This window comes from Callospermophilus lateralis, chromosome 13 (assembly GCF_048772815.1).
Source record: "Callospermophilus lateralis isolate mCalLat2 chromosome 13, mCalLat2.hap1, whole genome shotgun sequence".
NCBI classification, from domain to species: Eukaryota; Metazoa; Chordata; class Mammalia; order Rodentia; family Sciuridae; genus Callospermophilus; species Callospermophilus lateralis.
In genome coordinates, this window is record NC_135317.1 from 80,294,646 (window position 1) to 80,309,968 (window position 15,323).

General features: G+C 50.3%; 1 protein-coding gene across 1 annotated transcript; it reads left to right on the forward strand.

The window, feature by feature from the left end:
• The first annotated feature begins 11,622 nt into the window (after nucleotides 1-11,622).
• On the forward strand, nucleotides 11,623-15,167 carry Phlda3 (pleckstrin homology like domain family A member 3). The gene is made up of 2 exons (XM_076831485.1): nucleotides 11,623-12,768; nucleotides 14,512-15,167. Exon 1 carries the CDS (start codon nucleotides 12,327-12,329, stop codon nucleotides 12,702-12,704), a length of 378 nt encoding a protein of 125 aa, XP_076687600.1. The 5' UTR covers nucleotides 11,623-12,326; the 3' UTR covers nucleotides 12,705-12,768; nucleotides 14,512-15,167.
• Nucleotides 15,168-15,323: the final 156 nt, after the last annotated feature.

Genomic DNA, 15,323 nt, shown 5'->3' on the forward strand with positions numbered 1-15,323 from the left:
TCTCTTTGGTCACCGAGAGGCTGAGGAGGGACAAGGATCTCAGATGGAGCCAGACTGCAGGGTAAAGACAGAGTTGAAGGAAGGGTGGGGATAGATCTGCTGTTAGACGTATGGCAGATCCCCGAATCTAGCGCCTAGCAACTTTTGGGGAGGGGCAAAAACCCAGGAAGGCCAGGTCCCTAGATTTGCTTCAGTGGGGTGGAGGTGGTCAGCTGATCAGGAGGAACTTTCCAGATCAATGCTGTATGATTCTGGCTCCTTCCCACTCATCCCCTGGCCCAGCCTTCAAACTCACCCCCTTATTATGAGAATCATTGAGGGAGAGGCTTTTAAAATGGATTCCCAGCCTTACGCCTAGAGATTCTGATCAGGTTGGCCTGGGTGGTGACTGGGAATCTGTATTTGAAAAGCTCCTCAGGTGATTCTGACACTCAAGACCAGTCAGGCCTGGGGGTATATGGACTAGCCCTGCTCCACAGCCTGGGAGACCTCCACCCTATAACTGGGGCCTCCTAGGGCAACCCTGAGCTGCTCATCTTAGTGCCCCACTGGAGGTGCCTCTGAACACTTTTCAATGATTTGAGAAGACTTCCTGGAACTTCCTTGTTATGGTGTGTCTATGAGGCATCCCCGCAAAGCTTCCATCTTAATGCAGGAATGTTCAGAGATGAAATAATGAGATTATGAGAACTATAACCTAATAAGTCCACCCTAGTTTGAATGGACTAACTGTAATTGTAGGCAGGTGGGGCCTGGCTTGAGTAGGTGGGTTGGTGGGTTGTGCCCTGGAAGGGCTTATCTTCCCCCTGACCCCTTCCCCTTTCTTTCTCTGTTCCTCTCCACTGCGCTCTTGGGCACAGAGCAATGGAGTTGGCCAACCATAGACTGAACCTCTGAAACTCTGAATCAAAGTAAACTTTTTGTCCTCTAACTTGTTCTTTTCAGGTATTTTGGTATTGAAAGCCTAATTAACACATTCCTGTTTCTGTCCCTTAGAGTCATCCAGAATAGGTGCAATTCCTTTCCTTTGTGATGGTTCTTCAGAGACTTGGCAGACAGCTGCCCTCCTGCTTGAGTCTGCCCCTCTTCGGCACCAACCTTCCCTGCCTTTCAGTGGTTCCTCATTAGGGCACCGGGAGCCCAGTGAGTCCATTTCATCAGCTGAGGAAGAAAGAGGAGACTTGGGGTGCTGTGGATGTAGCTCAGGGGTATAGCACTTGTCTTACAGGCATGAGGTCCTGGGTTCCATCCCCAGCATTAAAGGAAAGAAAAGAAAGCAGCAAGTAGGTCCTGGGGACTTGTAATACCTAGACCCGGCAAAGCAGAAGCAGCTTCCCCTGGGAAAGACCTGCCTGGGCCACTAGTCCTCCACCCTTGCCTCCTTCATTTGGAAATTTTGGAAATGTTAGTCCATCATATCATGGGTTTACTCTGCCACACTGTTCAAAGGCCTGAAATAATTTAATTCATTTGATCCTCACACTAATCCTATGGGGCAGGTTTAATCAAAGTAAAACAGGAACCAAAGAATAATTCAGAGCAGGATGTGCACGTAGGCAGCTGGGTCAGGTCTTATCTTTGTACTGCGGTATACCTGACCCTGAAAGAAACAGGGAGGGAGGGGAGGGGAAGCCTTAGTACAGTGAGCTAGGGCCATAGTACTAGCTAATGTTTATTAAGCACATACTCTAATTGCTGTCTTATTTGAAGCCCACGTAAGCACTAGGAGGTGGTTTTGGCACACTTTAACACCAAAGAGGGAACTGAGAATCAGTGAATATTTAAGTGACTTACTCAAAGCCACTGGCAAGTGGTTGAGTCAGGATTGGAACCAGCTGTGTGACTTTGGGCCGGCCTCCTCTCCTCTAGGTATCAGCTCCTCATTTGTGAAATGAAAATGCTGGCCTCAGTGAGTTCTAGGGAAGTGCTCCTCCAATTGCAATGTGCCCACACATCTCTTGAGGATCTTGTAAAATGCAGATTCTAATTCAGTAGTTTGGGGTGGGGCCTGAGACTGGAAGTGTCTCACAAGCTCCCAGGGGACGGTGTGCTGATGCCGAGATCCTGGGGCCACACTGGAGCAGCCAGGCTCCTGAGGACCTGCCCGACTCTGATGTTCTGAGTTTATGGGCTTAGCACGACTCACCCCAAAGGCCATGAAAATTCAGGAAGCTGATTATGGCGAATGCTGCCCTCAGTGTGCCTTTTCCAGGTACACGCGAGACGTTGGTGGTTTTCTGAAGTATTTGCCCCTGAGCCTTCTGCAATCCCACCCTGCTGCAGCCTGACCTCCCCAGAGGGCTCAAGGACTGGGTCCTGGGCCACGGGGTCGGGTGGGGGGATATTTCTCCCTATAAGAGGAGTCCCTGTGATATTGTCTCCTGGGGCACCTACAGTCCCATGGTAGCCACACTGTCTGCTCCTTTAGGGCTGTTCTTGGATATCCACTATCTTCTGGGCACATGGTTAGGTTAGATTTCTCCTCCTCCCTGGCAGTAGGACATACATACCATGTGGCTTGCTCTGGTGTCTAAATTGAGATCAAAGCAATTTATGTCTCATCGGTACAGAACCCTTTAAGAGCCACCAGGTAAGTCTTTACTTCCCTTTCTGCCTTGCAGACAGGGTGGGACCTTCATCAGCCTGAATCTGTGACGCAATGAGCAGAACCTCCCAGACAGCCTGAGCTGGGAATGCGAGACGAGTGGTGTGGCCTTCGCTGGGCTAAGCTGTTGGGTCTAGGGGAGTTCATTAGTAGAGCATAACCTAGCCCGTGCTAATAAGCATACCAGCATCAACCATGACATGGGGATGTCACTTAGATAGACAGTCCAGTCCTGGGAGACCATATTTCTAGTCAGGATTGTGGGCTGTCAAAGCTCTAATACTTCTGTGACCCTCTTCAGTAGACGGGAGTGTTTTGTGCCTTGTTTTACCAGTTTCCATGAAGAGAACTCTTATTCACCCATTCACCTAGAGTTTAGTCCAGAGCCTGGCTCACAGAACACTTAATGCACACGTGCTACGAAGTTCCTATCTGTGGATCACATCTTTGTCCATCATATCCACGAATGTGCTGTGAGCCTGCCTCTCTGCCTCCACCTTGAGCCATCTGTTAAATTCCTCCTTGTCCTTGGTCTCAGGATGGACAACTCACAGCCTCCTTCTCTGCCTGATCTTGGCAATGACACTGCATAGGAATTTCCTTATTATCAAAGTAACATTCATGAAAATTCATAATTCTCACTATGAAACATTTGAACCTCAGAGGCAGGAAGAATATTCATAATCACCTGTTGTTGACACCGACAATGTTCTCCTTTCTTTCATTTTTCTTCCTCCACCCCTGTAATTTTAGGGTGATCCTATGAAGGTTTGTTCTTTAGGAAGAGTGGGAAAAGCCACACTCCAGGGTAGAAAATGTCAAAGCTGGAAGGGGACTTGTGAATCCTCCCGCCAACCCTCACATTACCAATTAGAATCTTGCTTTATATGGTTCTGGGTGCAAATGGGTGAAACTTAAAGACAAACGTCTGGTAAGATCCACAGCATTGGCTCTGGGACTGGAAGAGACCAGAAGGATGGTGAGAAGACACATTTTGTCACATTTTGAATCTTTGTCAGTAAAAATTCATTCAAGTGGTCATATGCCAAGTGACCTGTCAGTCAGTGTTGGAACATATCAGACAGTGGTCTCAGGATTATTATGGAGTTGCAAATTCCCGTTGCCTAGTTTTGATGCCAAGTTATCACAATGTTGTGCACACTGCGTTCCTCATGTATTTGTGGCAATGCTGGTGTAAACAAACCTATGCATGTAAAGAGTGTAGCATATACAAGTCTGTGCAGTATGTAATACCTAATAATGACAAATACATTACTGGTTTACATATTTACTATATCACACTTTTTTCCCCTGTGATGCTGGGGATTGAACCCAAGACCTTGTGCATGCAAGGCAAGCATTCTACCAACTGAGCTATATCCCCAGCCCATATACTATACTTTTAATTGTTATTTTAGAGTGTATTCCTTCTACTTATTTTTTTAAAAAAGTTTACTGTAAAACAGTATGCCATGTTTTGCCCGAAGAGCTCTCATGCATCTCATGTTTACCGTGGCTTCCAATTGCATTGAGGGGCTGTATCATTGATCAACCTGTACCGTGTACACGCTGATGCTGCCATAATGACAGACTCACGTAATAACTCAGTTTTCAGAATGTCTCTCTTGTTAAGTGACACATGACTGTATCACTTGCATTTAACACGTATTATTATTACTAAAAGAAAAGAAGCCAGGGGCAGTGATGCATGCCTGTAATCCCAGCAACTCGGGAGGACAAAGCAGTAGGATCCCAAGTTCTAGACCAGCCTAGGCAACTTGGAGAGCTGTGTCTCAAGGGCTAGGAATGAAACTCAGTGGTAGAGACAGCTTGCCTAGCATGCTTGAGGCTTTGGGTTCCTCCCCAATACTGGAGAGGGAGAGGGAGAGGGAGAGGGAGAGGGAGAGGGAGAGGGAGAGGGAGAGGGAGAGGGAGAAGGAGAAGGAGAGAAAGAGAGAGAGAGAGAGAGAGAGAGAGAGAGAGAGAGAGAGAGAGAGAACAGAAAGCAGCTCTGTGCAGAGGATTGCATGCCTCCTGGCAGGTAGGTGAAGGCCCCTGGTTCTCTGGGTATCAATCAGTTTCTTTCTTGTGTTCTTGCTCCTTGGTCCAATGTTTCTGAGGGTCATTCTGAGGTAGCCCCTTTGCTCCAACAACATGGTGACCCAGATGCCAAGATGGCATGGGAAATGGGAAAAGTTTGCAGGCCCCAGCCTGAAACCCCGAGCCCACAAATCCAATCTCGGTCAGCCCCAAGCTGGGATCAAATGCCTTCAAGTCCAGACTCAGCCCCATCAGAGAGGGCAGTGGGCGCTCTCAAGACGAAAGGGATCCCTGGTGAATCAGGAAAGTTATTGGGCTGGAAAGTGATTAAAGGGCTGAGCGTGGGAGGGGATTTCCACGGAGAGAGCCAGGCCCGGGAGCAAGCCTGGGCGGGTTGGCTGCAGGGTTGCTGCCCACTTGAGGTCTGTCGCAATGGTGCCCATAAAACTCAAGTCATTAGAGACTTGAAACCTGGGTTGGTTTTTAGAAAAACAGAGATTGGAGGAAACAAAGGGCAGTACATCAAAGGGGTGCAGGTAGATCAGGAGGAGTCTGAGGGAGAGGTCAGCTGGGGGCTGGGAGGGGAGAACTGGGAGGAACCTGTGGACTGGAGGGTGGTGAGCAAGCTGGGAGAGGGAGGGGCGGAGCAGGGTTGGGAGCAGACCCATTCTCCATTTGTGAAGGAGGGGCTACCTGGCCTGATGAATCTGGAACTTGGAATCACTAAGGAGGGAGCAGCAATGTGCCTCTTTTCTTGGCTGTGTGTGGGGTTTTGTAGCTGCCCCCCCTGCCCATGAACTAGCCAGGCTTTCCTGGAAATCTATACTAAATTTTCAAGATAAAGCTTTACAAGTCTCCCTTTTGCAGGTGAGGAAACGGAGGTTGGAACTCAGGAGTGACTGTCCAAAGTGTTATTGAACTGGGCCTATTTCTTGGTGTCCTTTCTTCTAGCTGAGTGTTCCTTCCCCTACTTTAGTGGTTTGCACATGTGCATGTGCCTCATTGTCACCTCGAGGGCTTGTTAAGGCACAGATCACTGGGTCCCAAAGCCAGGGTTTCTGACTCCGTAGGTCGGGGTGGAGCCTAGCGTTTGCATTTCTAATGCTGCTGGTCCCAGATGACATTTTGAGAAACACTGTTCACGAGTCTTCTTATCAAAAATATATGGACTAGCTGCAACGGTGTTCCACAGAAGCTACTAGAAATGCAGAATCCTAGGTCCTACTCAGACCTATCGAATCAGAATCTGCATTTACACAATCCCCAGGGGACGTTTTGCATAGGATGGTCTGAGAAGCACCCATCTACACCACACAGCCTCTTCCTGATACCTGTGTACCCTGTGTAAACCTTCCAAGCCCACTTGCCAGGGGCAAGGGAGCAGGTATCCAAGGGTCAGTGGGAGAACCTGCCCCTTTCTGTGTTTCCTGAGGTTGGGGATGGGGGAAAGCATTGTGGATGGGAGAGGCTCAGCCCTGGGTTCTCCTTGCTCTGAAGCCTGTACCCCACACCCAGGAGGCTCTGCCATGCCCACCTGGGGGAATGTCACAAATGCCTGAGGCCAGCAACTGCCATTTGCATCCCTAAATCAACCCCTACTGGCAAGCCAGCCCCCATGTTTTAAATTTTATTTAAAAAATATATGTAATGTATATGTGCTCATTTTATTTTATTTTTGTGGCAGGCAGGCACTCCTTTATTGAGCAAATCATCTCCTTCTCCGGGCTCTGGCTCCTGACAGGTGCTGGGTCCCTGCAGGAGGTCAGGTTGTTTCTTGCTCATGAGCAGATAGTGTGTCCACTGGCGCAGCCAGCACGCAGACCCAGCACCCAGCCAGCCTGGGACATAGCTGTGCCCCCACCTATGCATGAGCTGAACCCTGCTTTAGAATCAGCTCTTGCACGCTAAGATTTGCAATAAAAAATAAAATAATTTGATCTGTAAACTACAGTAAAAAGTTTCAAATGTCTTAAAAACTGTGTTCTGTACAATGGAAAGGCCTTTGTTCTTTTTGGGTGAAAGGAGACCCCAAGGTGCTGAGGCGGGCGCAGCGTTGCTGGGTGGGGCGATGCTGGATGTGCCTCCCTGCTAAGAACAGAGCTGATTTCTTCCCTTGGGCACCAGAATGTTAGGGCTGCTCTGTGGCCACCTGGTCCTTGGCAGCAGCCACCTCGTGTGACATGAGTATGCTATCCAGCATGTAGATGTATGCATATGTTGTAGACCACATATTGGTGTGAATCCTTCTAGATACAACCTTATAACAGAGGTGGACTTTTGCTCACGTGGGTTATACTACTTTTACTATACTGAAATATTTCCCACAAAACCATCTATTCTAGACACCTCTCCCTATGAAGACTTACAGATAGTTTTATTATTTTCAACTACTCCTTTGCATGAATATGGATGCGTTATGCACCTAACTTGGTGTTTTAAAGAAGCAATGCTGGTGTAGGATTAAGAATATTCAAGTCTACAGAATGATGAATCATAAATAAATAAATAAATAAATTAAAGTCTCTATCTTCCCTCTTCACCCTTGCCCAGAAGACTACATGTTAACTACAGAATTTCAGGTTTTAATTAATACAATTAATTTTGGTAACAGTTTTAGATTTGTAGAAAAAATTGAGCAGATAGTACAGCATTCCCACATACCTCCTCCCCAACTGAAGTTGTCTATGTTAATGTGTTGTTCATTTGTTACAATTAAGAATGGCACATGTCTGTGATTCCAGTGGCTCCAGGAGACTGAGACAAGAGGATCATGAGTTCAAAGCCAGCCTCGGCAACTTAGCAAGGCCCTAAGCAACTCAGTGAGACCCTGTCTCTAAATAAAACACAAGATAGGGCTCAGGATATAGTGCAATAGTTGAGTGTCCCTGAGTTCAATCCCCCAGTATAAGTAAGTACATAAATAAATATTTATTTTTTTATTTTTTAAAATATTTTTTAGTTATAGATGGATGCAATATCTTTATTTTGTTTATTCATTTTTATGTGGTGCTGAGGATTGAACCCAGTGCCTCACATGTGCAAGGCAAGCCCTCTGCCACTGAGCCACAACCTGATTCATTTATTTTTAACTAAAATCTACAGATTATTTTTACTCCTTTCCCCCCCTTATGGTACAGGAGATTGAACCCAGAGGCACTTTACCATGAGCTACATTCCCAGACAGTTTTATCTTTTTTTTTTTTTTTTTTTTTTTTTAATTTTGAGACAAGGTCTTGCTAATTTGCCCAGGCTGGCCTCTAACTTGTGATCCTCATTCCTCAGCCTCCTGAGTGGCTGGACTCACAGGCATGTGTCACTGAGCCAAGCTTATGTTTTACTCTAGATGTTGCACAGCTGTGTGGGCTTCGACAAATGCATAATGACCCATCCACCATTATCATATTGTACAGAACAGTCTCCTGTAACCATCTTTGGTTTCCATTACTGTTATAAATAATAGACCTCTTGATTAGTTGGTTAGATCTAGATAGCATTTATTGACTCCCCATAATGAAAGAAGAGGAAACTATTGCATTATCCTTTTCCACCTCCCAATCTGAGTCAGGTCCGTTACCAATTCATTCACTCATTCAATAATTATTTATTGAAGTCCTACTGTTTACCAGGCAACATTTTAGGTGTTGGAGCTACAGAGGTGAAGAAAACAGATAAAATCCCTGTCACCACAGAGCCTACAAGAAGAGATAGGTAATAAATAGGGAAAGATGTAATTGTAGATGATGATATATTTTATTGACAAAAATCAAGCAGGGAGGAGATACAGTGAGTGTCTGTGTCTAAGAGGAGGGTTGAGGTTTGAAGCAGGGTGTTGGGTGACATCTTGCACAGAAGGTCATATCTGAACAAAGAACTGAGTGAGGTGAAGAAGTAAACTGGGAAGTGAACCAGGTGGTGGTGTGGGAGAGTGGTCCAGGCGCTGAGAAAGGCAGGTGCAAAGGCCCCAAGGAGGTCTGCCTTGTCAGGGGTGGTGCCAGAGGTGGGTGGCTGCAGTGGGGGCAGGGGTGGAGTGGGGGTAGGGTGCAGGAGGTGAGGCCAGAAAGCAACAAGCAGGTCCTAGAGGGACTTGCAGTGACATCACTCCCAGTCGCTTTCCTCGGAGTTAGGTGAGAAGACTCTGGTAGATTTTCAGCAAAAGGAGCGGTATCATTTTGCTTTGGTTTTGTGTTTTTTTCAGTGTTAATCTAAATTTAAATTCATTAATAAAATTAACTTCAGTGTTCTTTCTTCGTTTTGTTTGATAATTTATTATCCTGAAACATAATTTATATTAAGTAAATGTTCTCGAAAATGAAAGCTGTGTGACTTAGTGCATCTCTCTGTGTTCCATCCTAGTCTCGACCTCACATTCTTCCCATCTTTCTTTCCCCTCCTCTCTACAAGGTCTCCCTACTCCCCATGCAGGGTGGGGTGGCTGAGATCTAGCTAGAACCATTTCCAGTACACTCTTCCCCGGGGCCATTTTAGAGTCTAGCCTGTTCCAGCTGGACTTGGACTGACAATGCAGATCAGTTTTCCCTTTGGGGTGGGCAGAGGGAGGAGTCAGCTTTGGGTTGCTACCAGGGTACATTCTGTCCATCTGTCTGATATATAATCAACAAGTCAATAAGAATTGAGTAAGAATCTCCTGGCCCTAGCACTGCCCCAGCCCAGTAGCCCAAGAAGGCTAGGCTGCAGCTCCTGTTGGAGCTCCGTGGAACTAGGGATACCCTGGCTGGGTGGTGGCACAGCACCGCCCCCTCTGCACCCTGTTCCCCTGGCCTTTGAAAGCTTCTTGATCTTCTGATAGCCCAATAATCCAGCCTGGGCCTGAGAGTCTCCCAGAAGAGGCTACCAGGCAAGATGCCAGTTTTAGGGGATGAGTCATCTTCCCTTGTCCCAAGAGGTCATGAGACTAGAGGACAAGACTTCCAGGTTCCAAGGGTCTACTCAGGCCATTAGGAAGTTGTGGTGTTGCTGGGAACTGTGTGTTTAGTTGGCAATGACCCTTCCAGCATTAGAGTGTACTGGCTGAGTTTCCTCCTAGAGTCTAGTCTCCTCTTTGCCCACTCACTCTTGCTATCCCATATTCCTGATTTTTTTGGGGTTGTTGTTGTTGTTTTGTTTTTGCTGATACCTAAGAACCCAGGGCCTTGCACATACTAGGCAAGCACTCTGCCACTGAGGTACAGCCCCCCGCCCTCTAGCTCCCCAGGCCTCTAACTCCCCCCTTCCCCCCCTTCTGTGTCTAAAAATCTAGCAGCCTTCCACCCAGTAGCCGAGGAGGAAAACGTGGATGACTGGGTCATATCTAATATCATGCCTCTTGTAGAGGCAGTGTGGCTCCGAGTCCTGTTAGCCACCACACAGTCTCATCCTGGCTTTACCATTACAGAATAGTGTGACCTCATTTAGGTTGCTTGTCCTCTCTGGGTCTGATTTTTTATCATCAGAAAAATGGGCACAATAATAATACTTTTCTGTCATAAGGATCTAAAACATGTGCTAGGACTGTAAACTTAAAAAACCTGTGTATAGTGAATTAACTTGAAACTGTAGAGAACATAAATGAGATCCAGGCCCAGTGCCAGGACAGGAAGAAATGATAGAGATGGGAGAGTTAGCGGTACAGCCTGGTCTCTAGCCCATTTCCTCAAGGACAGAACTTTGGGTCATGGTAGGACTCTGTCAGGTTGGTGCATTCAGGAAATTCCTGTGGAGGAGTGGGGGAGAAAAGAGCCAGGGAGGGCATGCTGGCAGACAGGGCTGTGGCCACTTCAAGCTCTTCTGCTGCTGTCCTCTGGGTCTTAGGAGACACCTACCTATCTTGTTTGCTTCTCTTCTTTTATGTCTATTCCCTCTCCTTGAGGGGCATTCTGGAAGTCAATAGTTAGTGGTTTGTGTGTGCACGTCATGTGCACAGGGCTGTGTCTGGGAGGCTGATTTCTGCCTTTTACCAGACCCTGGAAGGAGAGAGCACCCCTGGCCCACAACTAGACCCTCCCTGTGCCCGTTAGTTTCTGCTCACTGGGCATGACAGAAACACAGGGTGTGGTGCAAAGAGGTCTCCTCTCTGCCATTATTATGTATCATTATTCTCATAACAATCTATCATTAACATGTCGATGAATAGGCTCTTAAGAACTTTGGCCTGGAGGAGCTGACCAAGATGGGGCAGAGGAGAACCCAGGGAGCCATCTTGCAGCACCTGGCCTAAGCCAGTCTCTCCACCCTGTCCAAAGGAAAGGTAACAGAGGGAAGGAATCACAGCTGCTGGGGCTTGTTCTAGCCTTTCAGAAATATTCTGTAGCTTATTCATCACAACAGCCCCATGAGAGGAGAAGAAATTAATCCTTCCATTTGACAGATGAGGAAGTGGAAGGACTTTAAGGGAATTGCCACACTAGGGTGTGGGGAAGAGGGAGGTTTGTACCCCACGGGGCAGAGCTCTGGTGTTCACACAATAACACTCCTAGGCAGAAAAGGGAAAGAAGCCTTTTCCCTCCACATCCCTCCCTCTTCAGTGTCCAGAGAGATGTCCATTCTCTTGGGATAGGGGACAGGGGAGAGAGATTCTGTAGGGAGGAAGCCACTAGGCCGGAGCAGACTGATTACGCCAAGGCATCAAGGGTCGTGGGGTTGAGCACCTGCCACCTCCAAGACATGCCAGGGAGAGGACTCAAGCAGTGACATCCCCAGATCGCTGTCAGCCACAACAGAGAGGCTTTGATTGATCTCAGCTCACCTCTCCCCAGTTCGCACTGGCAACTCTCTACAGGTCTCCCAGCAGCAGAGAAGCTATGGACAGCCTCTCTAGGGCCCGCATAGGAGAGAGAGATCTTCTCTCTGCCATTACTATGTATCATTAAATCTGTCATGGGGGAGGAAATCTGTCGATGGGGGAGGAACCCAACACGGGCTCCTGGCTGAGGCAATAGGCCAGAACTCCCGGGGCCTGGGAAGCATCCAGCAGCTGTCTGACGCCCACTGTGCAAGCGGTGCCACAACGCGCCAGCTGAGCAAACCCACCCCCTCGCAAGCAGTGACCGTTCATCTAGAAGACGCTCCTTCGCCTCTCTCCCGCCTCTCCTCTTCTGTCCAAGGCCTGGGGGGCTGTGATTCCAAGAAGCGGCAGACGGCGGGCCAGAAGGCTTGGACTGTTGGGTAAGCGCCCCCGCTGGGTCCCGGTCCTCCCCGCCCCGTGCCCTGCGCCTGCAGAGTGTGGCGGAGCCCCGCCCCCCGGGGCCCTGCCCGGGCGGGTGCGCAGCGCGGAGGGGAGGGCCGGCGGGGCAGGAATGCGGGGCGGGCGGCGCAGGAGGCGAGCGGCGGAACATGTAAGGACAGATCCCGCGAGCTGCCGCCCAGCGCGCAGCCAGAGCCCAGGGGAGCGAGCGAGCGAGCGGACCGGCGGGCGGTGGGGCTTACGGACCCGGGAGGCTCAGCGCACTGGGCAGCGGCGCTGCGGGACAGCTCGGTGCGGAGGAACCCAAGCTGGTTGAAGCGAGCGGCAGGCGGGGGCGACAGCACGCACTGCCCGCGCGGTCGTGTCCGAGGACCGCGGTGCGGACTCAGGTGGGCAGGGCGCACTGCCAGCCGGCCCCGGGGCCAGAATCCGGCGCTGCAGAGCCGGGAGGGGCGCCGCGCCCGCCGCAGCCTCTAGCGTTCTGGGAACCCCGGAGTGCCCATGACGGCGGCGGCGACAGTGCTCAAGGAGGGCGTGCTGGAGAAGCGCAGCGGCGGGCTGCTGCAGCTGTGGAAGCGCAAGCGCTGCGTGCTCACCGATCGCGGGCTGCAGCTCTTCGAAGCCAAGGGCACCGGTGGCCGGCCCAAGGAGCTCAGCTTCGCCCGCATCAAGGCCGTGGAGTGCGTGGAGAGCACCGGGCGCCACATCTACTTCACACTAGTGACCGAGGGTGGCGGTGAGATCGACTTCCGCTGCCCCCTCGAAGACCCCGGCTGGAACGCGCAGATCACTCTGGGCCTGGTCAAGTTCAAGAACCAGCAGGCCATCCAGACAGTGCGGGCCCGGCAGAGTCTGGGGACCGGGACCCTGGTGTCCTAAACCACCAGGCATACCATTTTACCGTCATGCTCCCCACCACCACGGTGCCCAGAGGTCATGCCAGGTAAGATCCTAGGAGACTGAGCCCTCTTTCTTTCCTCCCTCCCCCCTCCTCTATCCCCTACAGAGAGAATCAGGGACCAGCACTCAACTTCAAAACGGGACAATCCTAGGGAAGGTTCCTGGGGCCAACAGAGAATAGGAGCTCAGGAGTCTGAGCTTGGGAGGCCTAGTGGGTGGTGGCCAACCCAGCAGAGTTGGCATTTCCCCTGCTGTGCCATGCAGGAGGGTCGTGAATGTGACCTAGGTATCTGAGAGGGAGCAGGGACAAATGGAATGGGCCTCCCCACAGGTAGCCCTGACTTGTATGAAGGGACATTGGCCTGCAGGAAGTGCACTCCCATCCCCCACCCCACAGGGCTCCTGGTTGTGGCTTTCTGGAACCTGGGGAAAACTGAGGTTGGGGATGAGAAGCAGAAACCCACTTCCTTCTGCTAGATTGAAGCTTGTCACAGAGTTTGAGCATTGACTTGAGGCAGAAAGACATATCCTTTGGGTAACAAAGGGGTCTTTAGGATTAGGACCAAAACCAAGGAGTCCCTGCTCCAGGTGGGTTCTCAGAGGAGGCCTTGCCTGGCTGGCCTGAGGGTCCAACTATGCTTTCTGGAGGCTGGGTTTTGGGCCTGGGGCTGAGTGTTTGGGAGAACAGGAGAGCCAGGGGAAGAGATAGGCAGGCCAAGGCCAGGCCACTGATACCCAGGGGATGTGCCTGTCTGTCCACCTGTCTAGCCAAGAACCAGCCAGGCCTGGCCAGGCCAATGGAGCGGAAGCTGACAAGAGGGGACAGGGCACTGAGGAGGGTGGCTGGCTGGTGGGTACAGGATGGGGCCATGAGTTGTTATTTGTGATGTCTTAATCCTCCTTGAGCAGTAGGGCAGAGGATGGAGGGCTGCTTTGTGGTCAGGAAGGCTCAGGGGAGGGACCAGGAATAGAACCTAGAAGCCTGGCACTCAGCCCCATGCCCTCTTCCCCAGATGCCACTCCCTCCCCATGGGAACTGGGAACAGGGTTGGGGAAGGGTTTATACCACTCTCAGCTAACTTCTGAGGTAGAAACCTGTGTCCCCCCCATCCCCACTCCACCCCCCATAATATCTCAGGTGCCTTGCCCTGCATTTTCTCTGGTTTCAACAAGTAGAGAGTCCCAGGAACCTGGGGCCCCATCTAGTGTCATGGCCCCTTTGATCCTCCTGTTAACTCCCTCCCACGCTACAGTGAGGGTTGGACACAAGGCTGGATGGGAGGCTGGGTGTAAGACAGACCTGCTGTACTCCAGTGGGTCTACGTTGATCCCTCAGGCCTAGGAAGAGGTGGTCTATGGGGGGAGGGGCGGATTCCACTGAGCATAGTCAGCTCTGTATCCAGGAAGTCTGCATCGGGGATTCAACCAACTCAGAATCCAAAATAGCTGGATAAAATTATGTTATTTTGAACATGTACAGACTTTTTTTTGAGGTCAAACAATACAGTATAACAACTATATAAGCTTAACAGTATAGTAACTATTACAAGTAACATATACAGGAGGTATGCATAGATCATATGTTAAACCATGCCATTTTATATAAAAGACTTGAACATCAGATTAGGGTATTCATGGGGTGCCCTGGAACCACCCTGTGGGTAACTAGGGACTGCTGTATTATTTTTCTGCTTGTCCTGGAGTGGAAAAGGGTGGGAGGGTCTGGTGTGATACACTCAGCTCCTAGAAGGTTGCCCCTGTCCTAACCACTGTTCTTTCTCTCCAGCTTCCTTGCCCCCGTTGGCTGGTGGGAGCCTGACTGTGCTTCATGTGGTGAGGCAGGTGCCATGGACCCTGGAGGAGGCATTGGAGCTGAAGGAGTAGGCAGAGCGAGGGGAAGAGGACAGAAGCCTCCCCCTGCCCCGGGGCTGAGGATGAAGATTCAGATCCTGGATGCCTGGACTGGCAGGAAATGCCCAGCTCAGGGTCTTCTAGCCTCACATGTGACGGCAGAGAGTTGGCATCAAAGCCCTCCCCACTGTGATCCTGCCTTTGGTTCTGCAGACTGCTGTTAGCCCCTGGCTTTACCCCAGGCCCTGGGGAAGCCAGTCCCCCATGGGGTGCTTGGCCAACTCCACAGGACTCAGGAGGCCAGCCTAGTGTCCAGAGAACAAACCATCCTCGGACGGCCTCTGGACTCATCTCAAGGAGGGGGAGCTGCTGGGCCTGAGGCCCATTCCTGGGGGTCTCCTGCTGCTTAGGTCCTTTTGGGACCCCCACCCATCCAGGCCCTCTCTTTGCACACTTCTTCCTCCACCTCTACCCATCTTCACCCCACTGTGGTGCTAGGCCTGGAGGTGGTGGGGGTGGGGTGGGGGTTTGGCCATTACCATTTCATGCATATTTGGAAATGAAGATGTCCCACAAAGGGTAATAACCACACTGTTTGCTGAGTGAATTCTTTGCCCACAAAGACCCAGAGCTTGGAAGGTCTCTGCCTCCACCACACTTTCCCAATCCATAATCCATTTAGAAATCTCTAGCCTGGTAGGGGACATGCCTTAGTGGCTCTAGGAATAAGGGGCCTCAGTGTGACTG

What these genes read in the sequence shown, in the direction of transcription:
- Phlda3 (XM_076831485.1), top strand. Translation starts at nt 12,327, where the DNA reads ATGACGGCGGCGGCGACAGTGCTCAAGGAGGGCGTGCTGGAGAAGCGC.